This window comes from Hetaerina americana, unplaced genomic scaffold (genome assembly GCF_022747635.1).
Source record: "Hetaerina americana unplaced genomic scaffold, ioHetAmer1.1.p SCAF_13, whole genome shotgun sequence".
Classification (NCBI taxonomy): domain Eukaryota; kingdom Metazoa; phylum Arthropoda; class Insecta; order Odonata; family Calopterygidae; genus Hetaerina; species Hetaerina americana.
In genome coordinates, this window is record NW_027286403.1 from 10,339,026 (window position 1) to 10,355,302 (window position 16,277).

Consider the following 16,277-nt stretch of genomic DNA (forward strand, 5'->3'; position numbering starts at 1 on the left):
TAGGGTCACAATCATTCAAAATTTCTCCAGAACTTTCATGTTTTCACTCTTGCATATTATAGCATCTTATGCACTGATGTCAAATGAGTACAGGCATAACTTTTCTAAAGCCAATTTACACAGGTACTCAGAAAAATTTATAATAGCAGCATAGGAAAAGATACCAAAAAATATAGGGGATATCAACTTGTACCTCCTTACATGTATCAGCCTCTTGCATAATCCCTGACTACCACGCATACTATTGTCAACTCCTGAAAAGTCATTCCCATTATTTTCACTTACGTCGCACCCCTTGTACTTTACTTCACACAATCAAAAATTTCATTTTGCAATAAATGCATTCAATCTTGTCCTTTCCGTTCTATTATAGATACCACTCATATTAAGTATTTCATTAATCCACATAAAATTGCCATTTTATATTAATGTGTAAATGATATTTGATTTTAATTTGAATAATAATGATTTAATAAGATATATAAAAAGAATCTTATACCACCGATGCCACCCATCAAGGTATTGAACATCCAAGGCTTTTAGTTGAATTTAATGAGTAAGGAATGATTGTGCATGCACCTATCAGCCTTTGTGATACCTATGCCACATGAAGCTTTCCTACCAAAAAGTTAACTCAATCTATTAGTGTTGCCAGCTTGCCACTGATAAAACCAAACTAGCAATACCCCTGGTCTTTGTTTTTTATCATTGTGTTGCATAATCCTGTGTGCTGAAGCACCGGGGTATAGCATAATTTATTACAGATCAAAAAGATATTTTTGTTGGTACTATCATTCTCTCAGTTACATTCATTCATCTGAACTTTGTTTCTGTGTCATATCCTCCTTAAATTCATGATGTGTTTGTGAAATTTTCATGCTCCAGAAGAGTTATTAATTTTCATTCTAACCATATGTTTCTCTTATGAAGATCCACCATCTGCACCTGGAACACCAAAGGTCACTGAAGTTGGAGGAGACTTTGTCAACTTGTCTTGGGATAAACCTGAATCTGATGGTGGTTCTCGCATCCAGGGCTACTGGGTGGATAAGAGAGAGGCTGGTTCTCAGGCATGGCAGCGTGTTAATCAAATCATTTGCATCACTCCTCAAATCAACATTAGCAACTTGATTGAGGATAGACAGTATGAATTCCGTGTCTTTGCTCAAAATGAAGCTGGCCTTAGTCCACCATCAACTGCATCAACCTCTGTTAAAATTAAGGATCCCAAGGGTAAGTTCTCATCATCATGGTGATCATATTCAGATTGAGTGTTCTCTGTCAAGAATTGATGATTTAAATATCAAATTGCTTACTCTGCATTGAATCATTATTATGATGTATTAATAACTTTAAAAAATTAATTTCAGCTGCTACACCACCCGAAATTGTCACCCCTCTCAGGAAGGTCATGGCTGTCCAGTACAAGAATGCTCAGTTCCAATGCAAAATTACTGGTTCTCCAAAACCAAATATTACATGGTATTGAACATTTTTATTTGCTTCAATTCGTTGTAAACATTGTAATCCATCAATTAATTAAATTTCACGTATTCTATTGCCAAATAATCAACTGAAATCATTTTATGGATATAAGATTATTGTTAGTACATACCAGTTCTACATAACTCCCATTGTATCCTTAGTCCTTAAATGTAGTGAGATTTTATTCAACCTGACATGCTTGCCATATGGTTGATTTTTTTCATGTAAGATATTTCTTAGTCAATTAAATTTCAATTTCATAATGGTATATAATGTCGCAAAAATTGTAATCAAACTGCAAGAGTATGTTATTATTCTCTTTACTTATAGGTACAAGGGTGCTAGGGAGGTTACTCGTGGATCTAAGTATCATATGCTTCAAGAAGGAGAGACTTACTCATTAATTATCAATGATGTATTTGGTGAGGATGCAGATGAGTATGTTTGCAGAGCAGTGAACAAGGCTGGAGTAAAGTCAACGAGAGCAGAACTGATAATTATGAGTAAGTTCTTGTAATATTTAGCAAAATATCATTGACAATTTCTGCATTTTACATAACCAGCTTATCATACCAAGTAAATGGCAGTACTTGATTTGGTCTCTAGACATGATTTTGATAAGGTTTGAGCAAATGACAGTGGCAAAAAATGACATATTGCGACTGATATGTAATTCAGGAAAAGGAGAGATGGGGAAATGAGTATATCCCAAGCCTCATGAGTATAAACTAATGATCTACTTTGACATAAATATGGGACAGTACCATTTTTGATTGTGAGAAATTATTAGTACCCAAGTATTTGTGTAACTGGTAAAAAAAACTGTTCTTTTGATTTGAAATTCTGTGTAAATCAATTTTTGGAAGAAATATTATATGGGGCTTAGAGTAGATTATGCATTTAAACAATTTTTTTAAATAATTTAAGCTCATTCATTTCATATTTGTAAAATTTTTGAAAAGGCTATTAAGGTTCAGGTTTATGAGCACTTTCAAGTTAACAATTTATTCTCTCCTTCGCAATTTGGCTTTCGTAAAGGCTACTCCACTACTTCAGCTGTCGAGTCCGCAATTAATCAAATTCTAAATGCTTTTCTAAGTAAATCCTCCATTGTTATAACTGCATGTGACCTTTCTAAAGCATTTGACTGTGTTGCTCATCCAATTCTTCTGGAAAAACTTCATTATTATTGTTTCAATGATCTTGAATTACAATTTTGTGAGTCCTATCTCACTGATCGATCCCAATGTGTTTGCACTAATAACAATCTTTCCTCACCCCTGAAATTAGTCTATGGAGTTCCTCAAGGATCAGTCCTTGGCCCTCTTTTATTCCTTATTTTAATTAATGACCTACCGTTAAATGTCTCCTGCAAGTCCATACTCTATGCTGATGATACCACTTTTGTTCACGAGTCTAAGAATGTTAATTCTAGTACTATAACCAATTGGTGTTTATCAGAAGCATCAAACTGGTTTTCTGCAAACGGTCTGGTTCTAAATAATGATAAAACTCAGTCCCTGGTCTTCTCACTAAGTACCATATCTAATCCCCCGAGTACCATTAAATTACTTGGTTTCGAACTCGACCAAAAATTGACTTGGGAGGCTCACATACTGGGCACACTTGGAAAATTGTCAAAGGCTGTGTATATGTTACGTAAACTCAAATATATTATTCCAAAAGAGTTCCTTATTCAGGTATACTATGCTTTATTTCATTGCCACATTGACTATGGTATTGTACTTTGGGGCCACTCACCTTCCACAAATATGTTATTTAAGATGCAAAAAAAGGCAGTCAGAATTATTTCCTTTTCACCCCCAAGAGAACATTGTAAACCTCTGTTCTGTAATTTGGGCATCATGACTCTGCATAGTCTGTATATCTATAAATGCCTATGTAATGTCAAGGAAAACCTTAGCTCTTTCGAGAAAAGGTCTAACTTCCATTCTCATAATACAAGGAACAGCGATACACTAGACATTCCCTATTGCAGATTAGCCAAGAACAGCAATTCTTTCAATATTCTAAAAATTCGTTTGTTTAATAGATTGCCCTCTGAGGCTAAAGTTGTGAGTGTGCCCAAGTTTAAGAAAGTTATCCGGAACTGGCTGACTAAAAAAGCATTCTACTCAGTAAATGAGTTTTTTGATTCAAAAATTGTGTGGTCCATGATAGACATACAATCATTTGTCTCACCAAATGTATTTTGACTGTAATATGTAATATTTGATTTGTAATATGTGTTTATGTAACCATAATCTCTAAACTATGTATCTCTATGACGAAGACTATTGCAAAACTATTTTGTTTAATGTCCAATAAAATTATTATTATTATTATTATTTTATGACAATCATTTTTTTTTCCTCTTTGTAGCTGCTCCAAAACTCAATGTTCCTCCAAGATTCCGTGACACTGCATTCTTTGACAAAGGTGAAAATGTTGTCATTAAAATTCCATTCACTGGCATGCCCAAACCAAAGATATCATGGGTAAGAGAAGGAGAAACAATTGAGTCAGGAGGACATTATGCTGTAGAAGTTAAGGTATTAGTTTGTTTTCATGTCTTTGACATCTAATGTATGGAATGCTTTTAAGATGTTTAGCATACTTACATTCTTTGCATTGCAGGAAAGACATGCTATTCTCACAATTCGTGATGGTAGCAAGCTAGACAGCGGGCCATATAGAGTGACTGCTGAAAATGATCTTGGAATGGATTCAGCCATAATTAAGGTTCAGATTAGTGGTAAGTGAGATTAAATGAGCTCAGTACCAGTAGATAACCCATTTATTATGCACTTTTAATATTTTTTAATAATACTGGGGTGCATTAATCTTCTTTGGTTTTTTAAGCAAGTAATGTCTTTTTCAGATCGCCCTGATCCACCACGGTTCCCAAGTGTTGAAAACATTGGACATGACTCCTTGGCTTTGACATGGAAACCACCCATGTGGGATGGTGGCAGCAATATCACTAATTATTTGGTTGAAAAGAGAGAACACCCAATGTCTAGCTGGATTAGAGTTGGAAATACCAGGTAAAGTATTAAAGTCAGAAACTGATGCTGCAATTCTGTGGGAACATCATTGAATAAGAAGAGTATCATTGATAATCTACTAATTGGTTTTGGAAAAATTGTGCATGAGTCATACTTGTGATATGGTATGGATAGTGGATTAAATGAAACCCATTGCAAAATCATGATTATCTCAGGAAAAACAATATTAAATTTCTTCCTCATCCTCCCTATAGTTCAGACTTAACCCCATGTGAGTTTGAGTAATGTGAGTTTTTCCTGTTCGCCAATATGAAAAAAACAGCGTTGTAGAAGGAGCAGGCATAGGCAAACTAAATATGTTCATTTGCAAAGGCTGCCACTGATACCCAAATCACATCAACAAAACTTGCATCACATTACATGTGAATCTATTTAGTATAAACATTAAATGTTGCACAATTAATTTTGTGAATAAAAAATATGATCACTCTTTATTGAACATAATGTATAATGTTTTAAAAATGATGAAGTTGTGTATGTTTTGTGAGATTGGGCAAAATATAGGAATCGCAATGCTTGTAACTTACTTTCTCAAGAAGAACCAATTGGTCTATTTCCTTGCAATTAATCTCATGGGAACACTTATCTGAATTAATCATATGCCCATGTTTAAATTCTGTTAGAAAAATAACAGAATTCTTGAGAAATATGTATGTGATAATGTTAACAACTTCACTGTTAACAATTTAATGACATGTCACACCAGTCTGATGTTGATTGGGGTATTTAATTTGCATTAACACTTAGGTTCTATACCATGGCTATTACTGGCCTAAGTCCAGGACATCAATATGAGTTCCGGGTGTATGCAGAAAATGTTTATGGACGAAGTGATCCAAGCACTGTTTCTGACCTGATTACTACAAAGGACTCAGGCAAAAAAGTCACCAAAAAGAAGCAGTATGAAGGTATCTAAAACATTTCATTTTTTCACGGCAAGCTATTTCTAATACCATAAGTATAAAATTTTATAGATTCTATTATCAGTTTGAAGGAGAGAGAGGGGTCTTTTGACCCCTCTCTCTCCTTCCTCATGAGAAGGGTCCTCTCCCATGAGAGGACCCTTCTCATGAATACGTGTATCCTCATTTTTAATTTGTTGCTCTTTTACAGTTGATGAAAATGGGAAGAAAATCAGAGGAAGATCAGATGATAAGGTCAAGGATTATGACAACTATGGTTAGTACATGTTTTATTGGCTGTGGTAAATCATGTAATTTATGATCATCTATGGGCATTATTACCATCTCTTATTTTTCAGTATTTGACATCTATTCCAAGTACGTTCCGCAGCCAGTTGACATCAAGACAAGTAGTGTATATGATTACTATGATATACTTGAAGAGATTGGCACTGGAGCATTTGGTGTTGTGCATAGGTGTAGAGAAAGAAAGACTGGAAATATATTTGCGGCCAAGTTTATCCCAGTTTCTCACATGATGGAGAAAGAATTGATTAGGAAGGAAATAGATATCATGAATCAACTGCATCATCCAAAGCTCATCAACTTGCATGATGCCTTTGAAGATGATGATGAAATGGTCCTCATATTTGAATTGTATGTTTTGATCATGGCATCACTTTAGTATGATTTTTTTTACAATTTAACAAACATAATTTTGCTAATTTGTCTTCATGTACAAACTAATTATATTTCTAGCTTATCTGGAGGTGAATTGTTTGAACGCATCACTGCTGAAGGGTACACAATGTCTGAAAGTGAAGTTATCAACTATATGCGACAAATCTGTGAAGGTGTAAAGCATATGCATGAAAAGAACATCATTCATTTAGGTCAGTAGTTTGAGAGTGCTATATGATTTTATTCTTTAGCTTCATCATTCCTCTGAATTGACAGCTCATTTTGGAAACTTGCAGATATCAAGCCAGAAAACATCATGTGCCAGACAAGGAATAGTACAAATGTTAAACTTATTGATTTTGGTTTAGCTACAAAACTTGATCCTAATGAGGTAGTAAAGATTTCTACTGGTACTGCTGAATTTGCTGCTCCTGAAATTGTTGAACGTGAGCCAGTAGGATTTTATACAGACATGTGGGCTGTTGGTGTGCTTGCTTATGTCCTGTGAGTATTGTATTTCACATCTTTTCATCTTTGTATCATATCTCATAAAAATTCTATAGTATTTTGTGATTGGTCTGTAGCTCATTATTTTCAGAGATTACAAATTCAGTTTAATCCATTTTCTGTAATATTTCGGCTATATGTAGAAATCTTTTCTTTTTAGATTGAGTGGATTATCACCTTTTGCTGGAGAAAATGACATTGAAACACTTAAGAATGTGAAAGCATGTGACTGGGATTTTGATGAAGAAGCATTCTCGATTGTTTCTGAAGAAGGAAAGGACTTTATTAGGAGGTTACTCGTAAAGAACAAAGAGTAAGTTTTTTGGGAAAAATACTTCATATTTATCAAATTATATTATATTTTAATATAGTCTTGAATATTTAATTAATGATGATGATTAATCAATGATGATGAAATTATTAGAAGCTGTACTTGTTTCTTTTAAGGAAGCGAATGACGGCTCATGAATGCCTCCAGCATGCCTGGTTGACAGGAGACCACAGCAACCGAACAACTGCCATCAGCCAGAGTCGCTATGCTAATATCAGAGATAAAATCCGGGCCAAGTATCCTGATTGGGATGCCTTCCTCCTACCTCTTGGTAGAATATCTGAGTACAGCTCTCTTAGAAAACTTTTGGTTGAGAAGTATAAAATCCATGACACATACTTTGGTGAGCACCATGTTAAAAATGACATTTTAGCTTAGCTATGTCAGAATTGTTCTTTCTAATGATTGATTTTTATATTCAAGACTAAAGAGATATCTAATCATACTTTATATTGTATACAGATCGAAGACAAGCAGCTCCAAGGTTTGTTATCAAACCTCAAAGCACATTTGCCTATGAAGGCCAGAGTGCTAAGTTCTCATGTCGTGTCATTGCAATTGCTACTCCTACATTGACATGGTTCCATAATAATGCTGAACTTAGGCAAAGTGTCAAGTTTATGAAGCGGTACAATGGTGATGACTATACATTCATAATTAATCGAGTGAAACTTGATGACAGAGGAGAGTATGTGATAAGAGCTGAAAATCATTATGGCTACAGAGAAGAAGTGGTTTTCCTGAATGTTCAACGTAAGTAGAAGTATAATAGAAGAATTTACATAAGTTTAGAAGTCAAATTATGGTGAAGGTACCCTCCATAAGGCTGCCTCATGCAACCTTAAGTATAATGGCGCATTCTCATAACATTTTCTCCTTTGTAAATATTCACCTGCCTCATCTATGAAAAAAATGAATAATGGATGGCTGACCCATTTATTTTATTATCTTCCATTTCATTTATTATCTCATATATTTCCATCGTAATAACTTCCACTGATATCAAAATATTCTGCTCATTTGGTAGCATTAGGGGGTAAAATTACTGATGGAACGAACTGCCATCTAATGTGTATTGACTGAATAACCATGAGAATTGTATGTAAAAGGTGCTTGCTATCCAAATGGAAATCCTGAGTCAATTAGATGATATATGGAACCTTCCATATCTTTGTAGCTTCGCATTCTGTATGAAACAGCATCTTGAAACCTATTACTGCAACTTGTCATTCACAAAAATATATGGTCACATAATAATATTAGATAAGCATTTGACTTCAAAGTGTGGTCATTTCATAACTGTAAATGTATGCATGTCTCTTACTCAATTTCATTTTATTACTTCTGTCTAATTTAATATTTGATAATATTTTTTAGCTATTCCAAAGTCAGTTCCACAATACCGTCCAGAAGCTGCAGCACCTGTTAGAAGGAGAGAACCTCTGGGATACCAACTATGGCAAGAAGAAAAAGAAAGTGCACCATGCTTTACCTTCCTCCTTAGGCCACGTGTTATGCAGATTCATCAAACATGCAAATTACTCTGCTGCCTCAGTGGAAAGCCTGCTCCAACGGTGAGCTGCTTCTATATTCCAAAATCTCTTACTGGTCACAGAAAATTCAAAATAATGCCCTCAAGAATGAACACAGTACACATAATGTAACTTAAAAGCTTCATAGAAGAATAAAAAATAGAAAATAATGACAAATAATAAACATGCATATGTTTTTTGAGGAACCCTGATGTCACGGAGCATAATCAATGGTACTTGATTTATTTATTTTTACTTAATACAGGTGAAATGGTTCAAGGAGAAACGAGAACTTAGCAGATATGAATATACCATAACTCATGCTGATGGCGTGATAACTATGGAAATTGTTGATTGCAAGCCAGAAGATTCTGGAAAATACCGCTGTGTTGCAACCAACATCCATGGCTCTGATGAAACAAATTGTGTTGTGATTGTAGAAGGTATAGTTTTGATATAGCTAATTGAACGTGTAGCACAGGCCAGAGTAATCTTTATTATCTCTCTCTTACTCCTTATTCTAAAAGCCTCTTTAATTTTCTGAGGATTCATATTTCATTGTAAAGAATTGTAGTTAGATAATAATGAAAAACATAGTTATTTGGCATTAGACCTTGTGGTAAGCTTTTATTAAATTTATTTTGATTACTTGTTTACTATTGCATAACACTTTGTAGGTATAGCTTCAAGTAGATATTAGCTAATGCGTGATAAATTGCACAATTGCAAATAGCATTTTTCTAATTAATCCCACTGTATTGCATAGCATTCACTAGAGTTTAAGGCCTTATGTAGAAGCTTCTATCACTTTTCTTTTGTCGGTAGGATTTGGAGAAACTGCTGAACAAGCTGAACTTGCTCAGAAATTGATGTATTCTGGAGGTAACTCACAAATTAACTTTAATGTAGTGCATAGATCTTTTGTCACTCCATACTTTTTCCTTCAAAGTAATTTTTGTAACTATTCTATTTTTTAATCAACACACGATAATGCATTACTATTTCAAGAATACATTTTTCTATTTGTAGAAGAATTTTCTTTTCTTTTATTCTTATATGACTTTCATTAACTCAAGCACAAATTTTGTAGTTCTTTTTCTTCTTCATTGAACTCCTTTCATAACAATAACAGTCATGATTCTGAAGGGAAATCATGATAATGTGCACATTCCATTGAACTGCACTTAGTTACAGTTGTTGCTGCTAAATTTGTCGAGTAGAGTAAAGCTGTTAATGACTAACCGTGGATGTCCATTTTGTAAGAGCAATAAAGTAATTTGAGCTGTTTTATAGACCGAAGATATATTGAGCCACCAAGCCGTCCAGCTCCACCTCCTGTAATAAGTGTTAGGACATCCAGTAGTCACCAGAGCAGTTCTCATACAAGCAGCTCCCAATATAGTAGCAGCACATCAAAGTACAGCTCCTCAACCCAACAGCAGTCTACAATTAAGGTCAGTTCTTTAGATTAGATGGCATGTTTCATAGGAAGGCTCACACTGATACTTTAGCTTCCAGTGAAATATCCTTCCCATGCCATATGGCTTACAGTATTTAAAAAAATCAAGAGGCTATAATGGCAAAATTTAATTTTTTTCTCTTCCATTTTGATTCATTTGAAATCCCAGTTGTGTTGGGCGGTGGAAAAAAATAAATTCTGCTGTTTGACCTAACAGAGAGAGCCACTGAGCTTGACTCATTCATCTTTGCTTTTGTTTAAACTTTAAGCTTTACCATTGTTTTCTGTCTCATATTTGTAGTCATCAAGTGTAGCTGAAGCTTTAGAAACATCTGAGAGGCGGCCAATAAAGAAGTATGGTGGAAAGCTTGATGCATCTGAGAGCCCATCAAGATCAAGAAGTGCCACTAAAGAACTTATTTGTAAGTAATTCAATTGATCAATTTAGTAATTCATTGTGGAATTACATTGGACACAGTGATCATATTCCTGACACCATCACAGAATTCCTCATGAAAATCTTTATCAGCATATAATAATTAGTAATGTTGATAGGTGGTTTGGTAAATCCCTGATATCTGATGCCAACTATTGAGTTCAATGTTTTCCTTTTCCAAACTGAAGTAACAAGTTATCAGAAAGATTCTGTTCATATTAGTGTTATTTTCCTACCCAGTATGAAATTATTTTTTGCAATTTACTTATAATTAATTTTTTTAAATCTAATATTGATCATCTCTTCATTCTGAAGAGGACATCAAAATGTAGAAAGTTGCAAGTAATATGTATATCTCTGTTAATATGCAGTGGTTGCACATGACATGTTGGCATTTGTAATTGCCTGGGAATTCACGTTTTGGTTAAATGTAACATTTTAATCACAGTGCCACCAGATGACTCTCTCATGTGCCCTCCTTCATTCACCGAAAAACTGGCTGATCTGAAAGTAAAGGATGGTGAACAGCTAAATCTTAAATGTGTGATTAAGGGTGATCCAGACCCACAGGTTACATGGTTTAAGAATTCGCAGGTAAGTGTCAACAGTTTTCTTGTTTCTCACTCTTCATTAAGTGTAGGCAAACCGAGTGCAAAAGATGACCCTGAGAGCCTTCTTGTACATCTTTTTTGCCAAGTTTTTTCTTCTACACTAATAATTTATTGATGTAACTTAAAAATAACAATGATACAGACATCTGCATTCTTCCAAGTTATTGACCACATGTGTTGGCTACAGCAGATAACAGTTTTTCTGGTATTCTATTCAGCAAAACTGTTGTCCACTGAAGTCAACGCTTTGGGTGAAAACCCAAGAAAATGGAGATATCTATGACACAATGCTGCAAAAACCTACAAAATAAATAATTAATTCTAACTTTGTATTTGAGTTTTGTGAAACATGGCTCGATCTCAATAGGGGCCGATAGGTACTGCAGTTGCTTTTTTTACCGATGATCTAAATTTCTTTTCTCTCAGCAAATGAAAAAATAGAGGGACATCATTTAGCAGAAAAATTTTATTTGGAAAATATTGACTGAATGCCCATTTCTAATCATATTTTGGTGTATGAGGTATAGATAGATAAAATTTATCTGAATATTTTTGAACAGGGTAGGTTTTTGGACTTGATTAGCTCTGTGGAAGGTGAAATGGAGGATTAATGACTGAGATCACAGATGGTCGTCTCATATGTATCATATGCTGCTGTCCATTAAATCCAAAATTCCTGTTTTTCCAGCTACCTTTTTCTGTATTGATCATTATCCTCTTTTGGGTGTGCCAAAGCTGAAATTCTCTCATTAGGAAATGATTGTGTACCAAACTAATAACTGCATTTTTCTGGATGTAAGTGCACATCGGTGGGGCTGTCTTTTTCCAGTACAATCTTTAAACTGTTGTGCAATGAATGGAATAATTTATTATGCATTCATTTAATTGTAGAAATTCACTTATATGCATGATAATCCAGCGGGTAGTGTACTGGGCTACTGGCCATACTGACTGGGTGCAATTTTGGGTGATGCCGTAACTTCACCCATGCTGGATGATTTTTTTTAGTATAAGATTATCCTGAGAAACCAAAGGTGGCACTTCTAAAGAAACTGTCCCCCCTCCCCTTTCCTCTCAAACCCTAATGCATGAATTTCAAGCCAGTTTTAGTATAGCTTAATAATGAAGTCTACCCTCAAGTATTTAAACTAACCTTTAGGTTGATTATTATGGGATCTACATTATATAAATAGTAATAAAAGAGAATTGGCATACATTTTGGGAATTTTAACATTGTGTATGCAATTTTACTGTTGATTTACCTACATAATGATGGGTGAAAACCATCAGTTTCCCTATCAGTTGTCAGCAATCACCTATCAGTAATTAATTTATCTGTCATAACATTTTCAGAATTGTGAATGAAATTTTTGAATCAAGGGAATGATGAAGAAAAAACAAGTATGTGCTTCACTATAGGATTCATGCAAGATATAAAATGTGCCTCTGAAAACATTTCTGAAATGTCCCAGAAGTTATATCTGATTATCTATCATTCTCAAGTGTCAACCATTGCCTTTATCTCATTTACTGCAGCTAATGCATAGTACCTGATTGGAATATGGTGATCAATCTGCATGCACCAAGATGATGCACTGTATTAAATCCGTGATCTATCAGTTTTTTGTTTAGTCACTATGAACATGAGCTGCATCTATTCTAAAGAAGTTTCTCGAGAAATCAATCACCCCATTCGCTATGGGAAGATGTCTTTTGAGCAGGAATTTTTAGCGAGTAGGTCAAAAACAAGCACTTTTGAGCTTAAAGGACTAAACCTACTGGAGCTAAGAGTTAGATTTTTTCGATTAGCATCTAAAATCAGGGTCTTAGGTATGAACACAGTGTAAAGGGTAAACCCTTTCGTTTAGTTAATTATCCAGAAACTTGTAGTTGAGAATATTTTTTTCTTAGAAGGTGATGCAAAATGATGTGAAGCATTGTGGGAAAAAATTTATCTACTATACTATTTATCATTTCAGCCACTGAGCTCGTCTGATGTTATTGATTTGAAGTACAAAAATGGCATTGCTACATTGTCAATCAATGAAGTGTTTCCTGAAGATGAGGGTGACTACATCTGTAAAGCTGTGAACACTAAAGGTTCAGCTGAAACTAAATGTCACCTAACAATAACACGTAAGTTGTCTCAGATGAAATAATCTGTATAATACGTGACTGTAGAGACATATTTTCAAAAATAATTATTTCATGTGAAAAATTTCAGAATCTCTTCTTGATTTTTATCATAAGCTATAAATAACTACTGCTTTTATATTATAACTTTCTTTTCCATAATAGCTATGGATGCAGCAGCAGCCGCTGCAAAGGGAAAAGGTGGAGATCTCCCTCCAAAGATTGTCAGTCACCTCACATCTATGTTTGTCAAGGATGGAGAGCCAGTGACCCTTTCATGTAGAATCATAGGTATTTTAAAAATTTTACTCTTAAATTGCCAAATATATTTTATGGAACCTATTTTTTAAGTCTTCTCAGGAGGAATCTATTGCAAGATCTATAAAGGTGGTGTCCAATTTTGAATCTATTAATCCTATTCCTTCTCAAACTTGGAAATTCAAAGAATTCTTTAGATCTACAGAAATGAAGTGCTAAACCTCCCTAAATATATGCTGTATGTTTAAATATACTATTATTTGTATAGTATGGAAACCTGGTTATGAAAAGAAATATTGTTTTTTTAACAAACATATCTTGTAACTTAAACACATATAATTGTGGCTTAGGATCATAAAATTTTTAAGCATGAGGCAGAAGACTTGTAAACAAGAGTAAATATGTAGTGAGGTTTATAAAGAAAGTTCACTGAACCTAATTTCAAGCATGCTACTCTGTGTACTGATTCTGAGAATACACATAATTTACTGTTACTGACTAGTGAATGAAGATATGAGGGTTGTTTGAAAGGTTTCAGGCCTCATTAAGTTATCAAATGACTTTTAGTGAAGTTTTTGTATTTAGGATTTTTCTCTTTATAAATTTAATCATATTCACAGTTTTGCTTTCTCATAGCTCAGATAAAATTTCAATTGGGAATATGCATATACACAGGTGGGGAAGCAAAGTGAGGTATTCTCCTTAGATTGTCAGTTCAAGTGCTTTAGGAATATAAATTGATCAAATAAAGTCCATTCAGGAAGCTGTAATGTTTCAGGAATCACCAGTATACATATAAATGAGAACCATAGTGAAGGTAAATCTTGTTTCAGCAGCATTAATTTATCCTTGGTGGTGGCCTATACAATTGTTTTCATTAAAACCTTTATACTATGTCAATGAGAGAATGTCCTTTGGGGTGCAATAGTGTTATGAACTGATAAATGTGTATCTGACACATTTCATGATAAATTCATTGGAACTCAAGCATTTTATATGAAACTATAATGAATCCCAGTGATTGATTTAATAGAGATTTAATAGAGTCCTAGAAATAGATTTTATTTTGTAGTTTTGTGACCTCAGCCATTTGAGGCATCTTAAGAATCAATTATAAATACTACTGTTGGTCTGTTATGCTATATATCCATACTGAATACTCTTGGTATAATTCTAACTGAAGAATAATTTAATCATGATACTTAAGGGGCTTCATATACATATTTACTATAATATTAACAACCATTGTAAATATCTCCTCTAGGTGCTAAAAAGTTTGATGTGATATGGCTTCATAACAATAAAGAAATCAAGCCCAGTAAAGATTTCCAGTATGACAATGAGGCAAATATTTACAAGCTCAACATTGCTGAGATTTTCCCTGAAGACTCAGGAACATACACATGTGAGGCATTCAATGATGCTGGCGAGTCTTTTAGCAGCTGCACATTGAATGTTCTAGGTGGGTCATGATATTTTGAATTGTAAACTGTGAAAATCCCAAGTTTGTTAGAATATCTTAACCTCTGTTAATTTTCACCTTTCAGTTCCTAATGAAGAACCTAAGAGCCCTGTGTTTAAAACATTCCCCCAGTCCACCACTGTACAAGAGGGAGAAAGTGCCAAATTCGAATGTGAAATTGAGAAGGTACCACTCAAAGGTAAATGACAGAATCATTTTTGATTGGTAAACAGGCTTCATGCCTGTAGAAGCTATGCAAATTGAAAACAAGTTTTTTGAAATTTATATTTTCCACATTTGTTTCCAGTGACATGGTTGAAGGATGGGAAACCTGTAGATGAAGAAAGCTCAAAGTATAAATTCACAATGGATGGCAAGAGGAAATTCAAATTTGAAATTACAAACTGTTCTGCCACTGATGTCGGTCAGTACACTGCCAAAGCAATTGGAAAGAAAGGTGAAACAATGGCAGCTTTTGCTCTCAACGTTACCTCATCTGGTGACCAATGAAAGTTGAATGAAGTCTTCTCATTCGAAAGGTTGGTTGCTGTAGCCAATGGTGAATTGTGGTGAAGATGCTAAAGCTATGGAATTTAATTTACTTTGATGATTCATATTCTTATGTGACATTTCAGATACTCCAAGGAAGTGGATTCCTGACTTAAAAATCAAAGTGATCATTGTACAGAGAAGAAATAAATTAATGGATGTAGTCAGGATGTTCTGTAAAAATGTGATGTATAAATATTCACCTAATGTTTGTTTAATCTCTCAATATTTTTATCTATTGCAATGCAATCATTGACTCTTTATTTCTTCAACAGTGGCTTTCCATTAGAAATATTTCCTCAGTGGCAATTCTTAAACAATAGCATCCTCAACAGTAACAATTTGACCAAGATCGAAATTGTCATTGGGGATTTATTTCAAAGTTAGGAAGCCCACGACTATTTTTAATCTTGCTATTTGTTAAAACATTTGTGTAAGTTATCATGCAAAGTAAGTTACTTTAAATGTAATTGAAATGTATTTCATGCTTTCATGAATATTGCTTAATCAAAATTTTCTTTAAAAATTTATTTTCCAGCTAAATAAAATAAATATATATCTGTTAATTTTGAGAAGGTATACATTACCCATGAAATGATATACATTTCTTAATATTGCAGGTAAATTCCAAAATTGTATGATTAGGCTACTTCAACTCATGTGTTCATTATCTTCATAAGATCAATGTAAAAGAAGTGCCTGGGTATATTTTGGTGGTCAAAAGCATTGGAACAATAGCCTGCATCTTTTGTTATCACTCATGAATATTTAATTTGGGCTTTATACCTTTTTTTAATGTATAAAAAGATGTTTTCAATATTTTTTGTGGGTAAATGACTGATAATAAATAATACATTGAGAAA

The 16,277-nt window shown here is 34.0% G+C and overlaps 1 protein-coding gene across 34 annotated transcripts in view; it reads left to right on the top strand.

Moving 5' to 3' along the window:
- The window catches only part of bt (projectin protein bent), a 199,686-nt gene extending 183,409 nt beyond the window's left edge, over window positions 1-16,277 (top strand). For 33 of the 34 annotated variants that reach the window (XM_071583211.1, XM_071583214.1, XM_071583243.1 and 30 more), the window contains 26 exons: window positions 931-1,233; window positions 1,371-1,482; window positions 1,816-1,988; window positions 3,868-4,037; window positions 4,123-4,240; window positions 4,367-4,532; window positions 5,301-5,461; window positions 5,667-5,732; window positions 5,815-6,112; window positions 6,215-6,348; window positions 6,433-6,640; window positions 6,804-6,956; window positions 7,091-7,317; window positions 7,437-7,727; window positions 8,352-8,548; window positions 8,772-8,949; window positions 9,332-9,388; window positions 9,800-9,960; window positions 10,267-10,387; window positions 10,850-10,995; window positions 12,992-13,148; window positions 13,311-13,436; window positions 14,668-14,865; window positions 14,951-15,064; window positions 15,173-15,404; window positions 15,501-16,277. In XM_071583211.1, the coding sequence (XP_071439312.1) occupies window positions 931-1,233; window positions 1,371-1,482; window positions 1,816-1,988; window positions 3,868-4,037; window positions 4,123-4,240; window positions 4,367-4,532; window positions 5,301-5,461; window positions 5,667-5,732; window positions 5,815-6,112; window positions 6,215-6,348; window positions 6,433-6,640; window positions 6,804-6,956; window positions 7,091-7,317; window positions 7,437-7,727; window positions 8,352-8,548; window positions 8,772-8,949; window positions 9,332-9,388; window positions 9,800-9,960; window positions 10,267-10,387; window positions 10,850-10,995; window positions 12,992-13,148; window positions 13,311-13,436; window positions 14,668-14,865; window positions 14,951-15,064; window positions 15,173-15,375 (4,238 nt within the window). In that variant the 3' untranslated portion in view covers window positions 15,376-15,404; window positions 15,501-16,277. The remainder of the gene's footprint in view (window positions 1-930; window positions 1,234-1,370; window positions 1,483-1,815; window positions 1,989-3,867; window positions 4,038-4,122; window positions 4,241-4,366; window positions 4,533-5,300; window positions 5,462-5,666; window positions 5,733-5,814; window positions 6,113-6,214; window positions 6,349-6,432; window positions 6,641-6,803; window positions 6,957-7,090; window positions 7,318-7,436; window positions 7,728-8,351; window positions 8,549-8,771; window positions 8,950-9,331; window positions 9,389-9,799; window positions 9,961-10,266; window positions 10,388-10,849; window positions 10,996-12,991; window positions 13,149-13,310; window positions 13,437-14,667; window positions 14,866-14,950; window positions 15,065-15,172; window positions 15,405-15,500) is intronic. The other variant, XM_071583218.1, reaches the window with a different exon arrangement.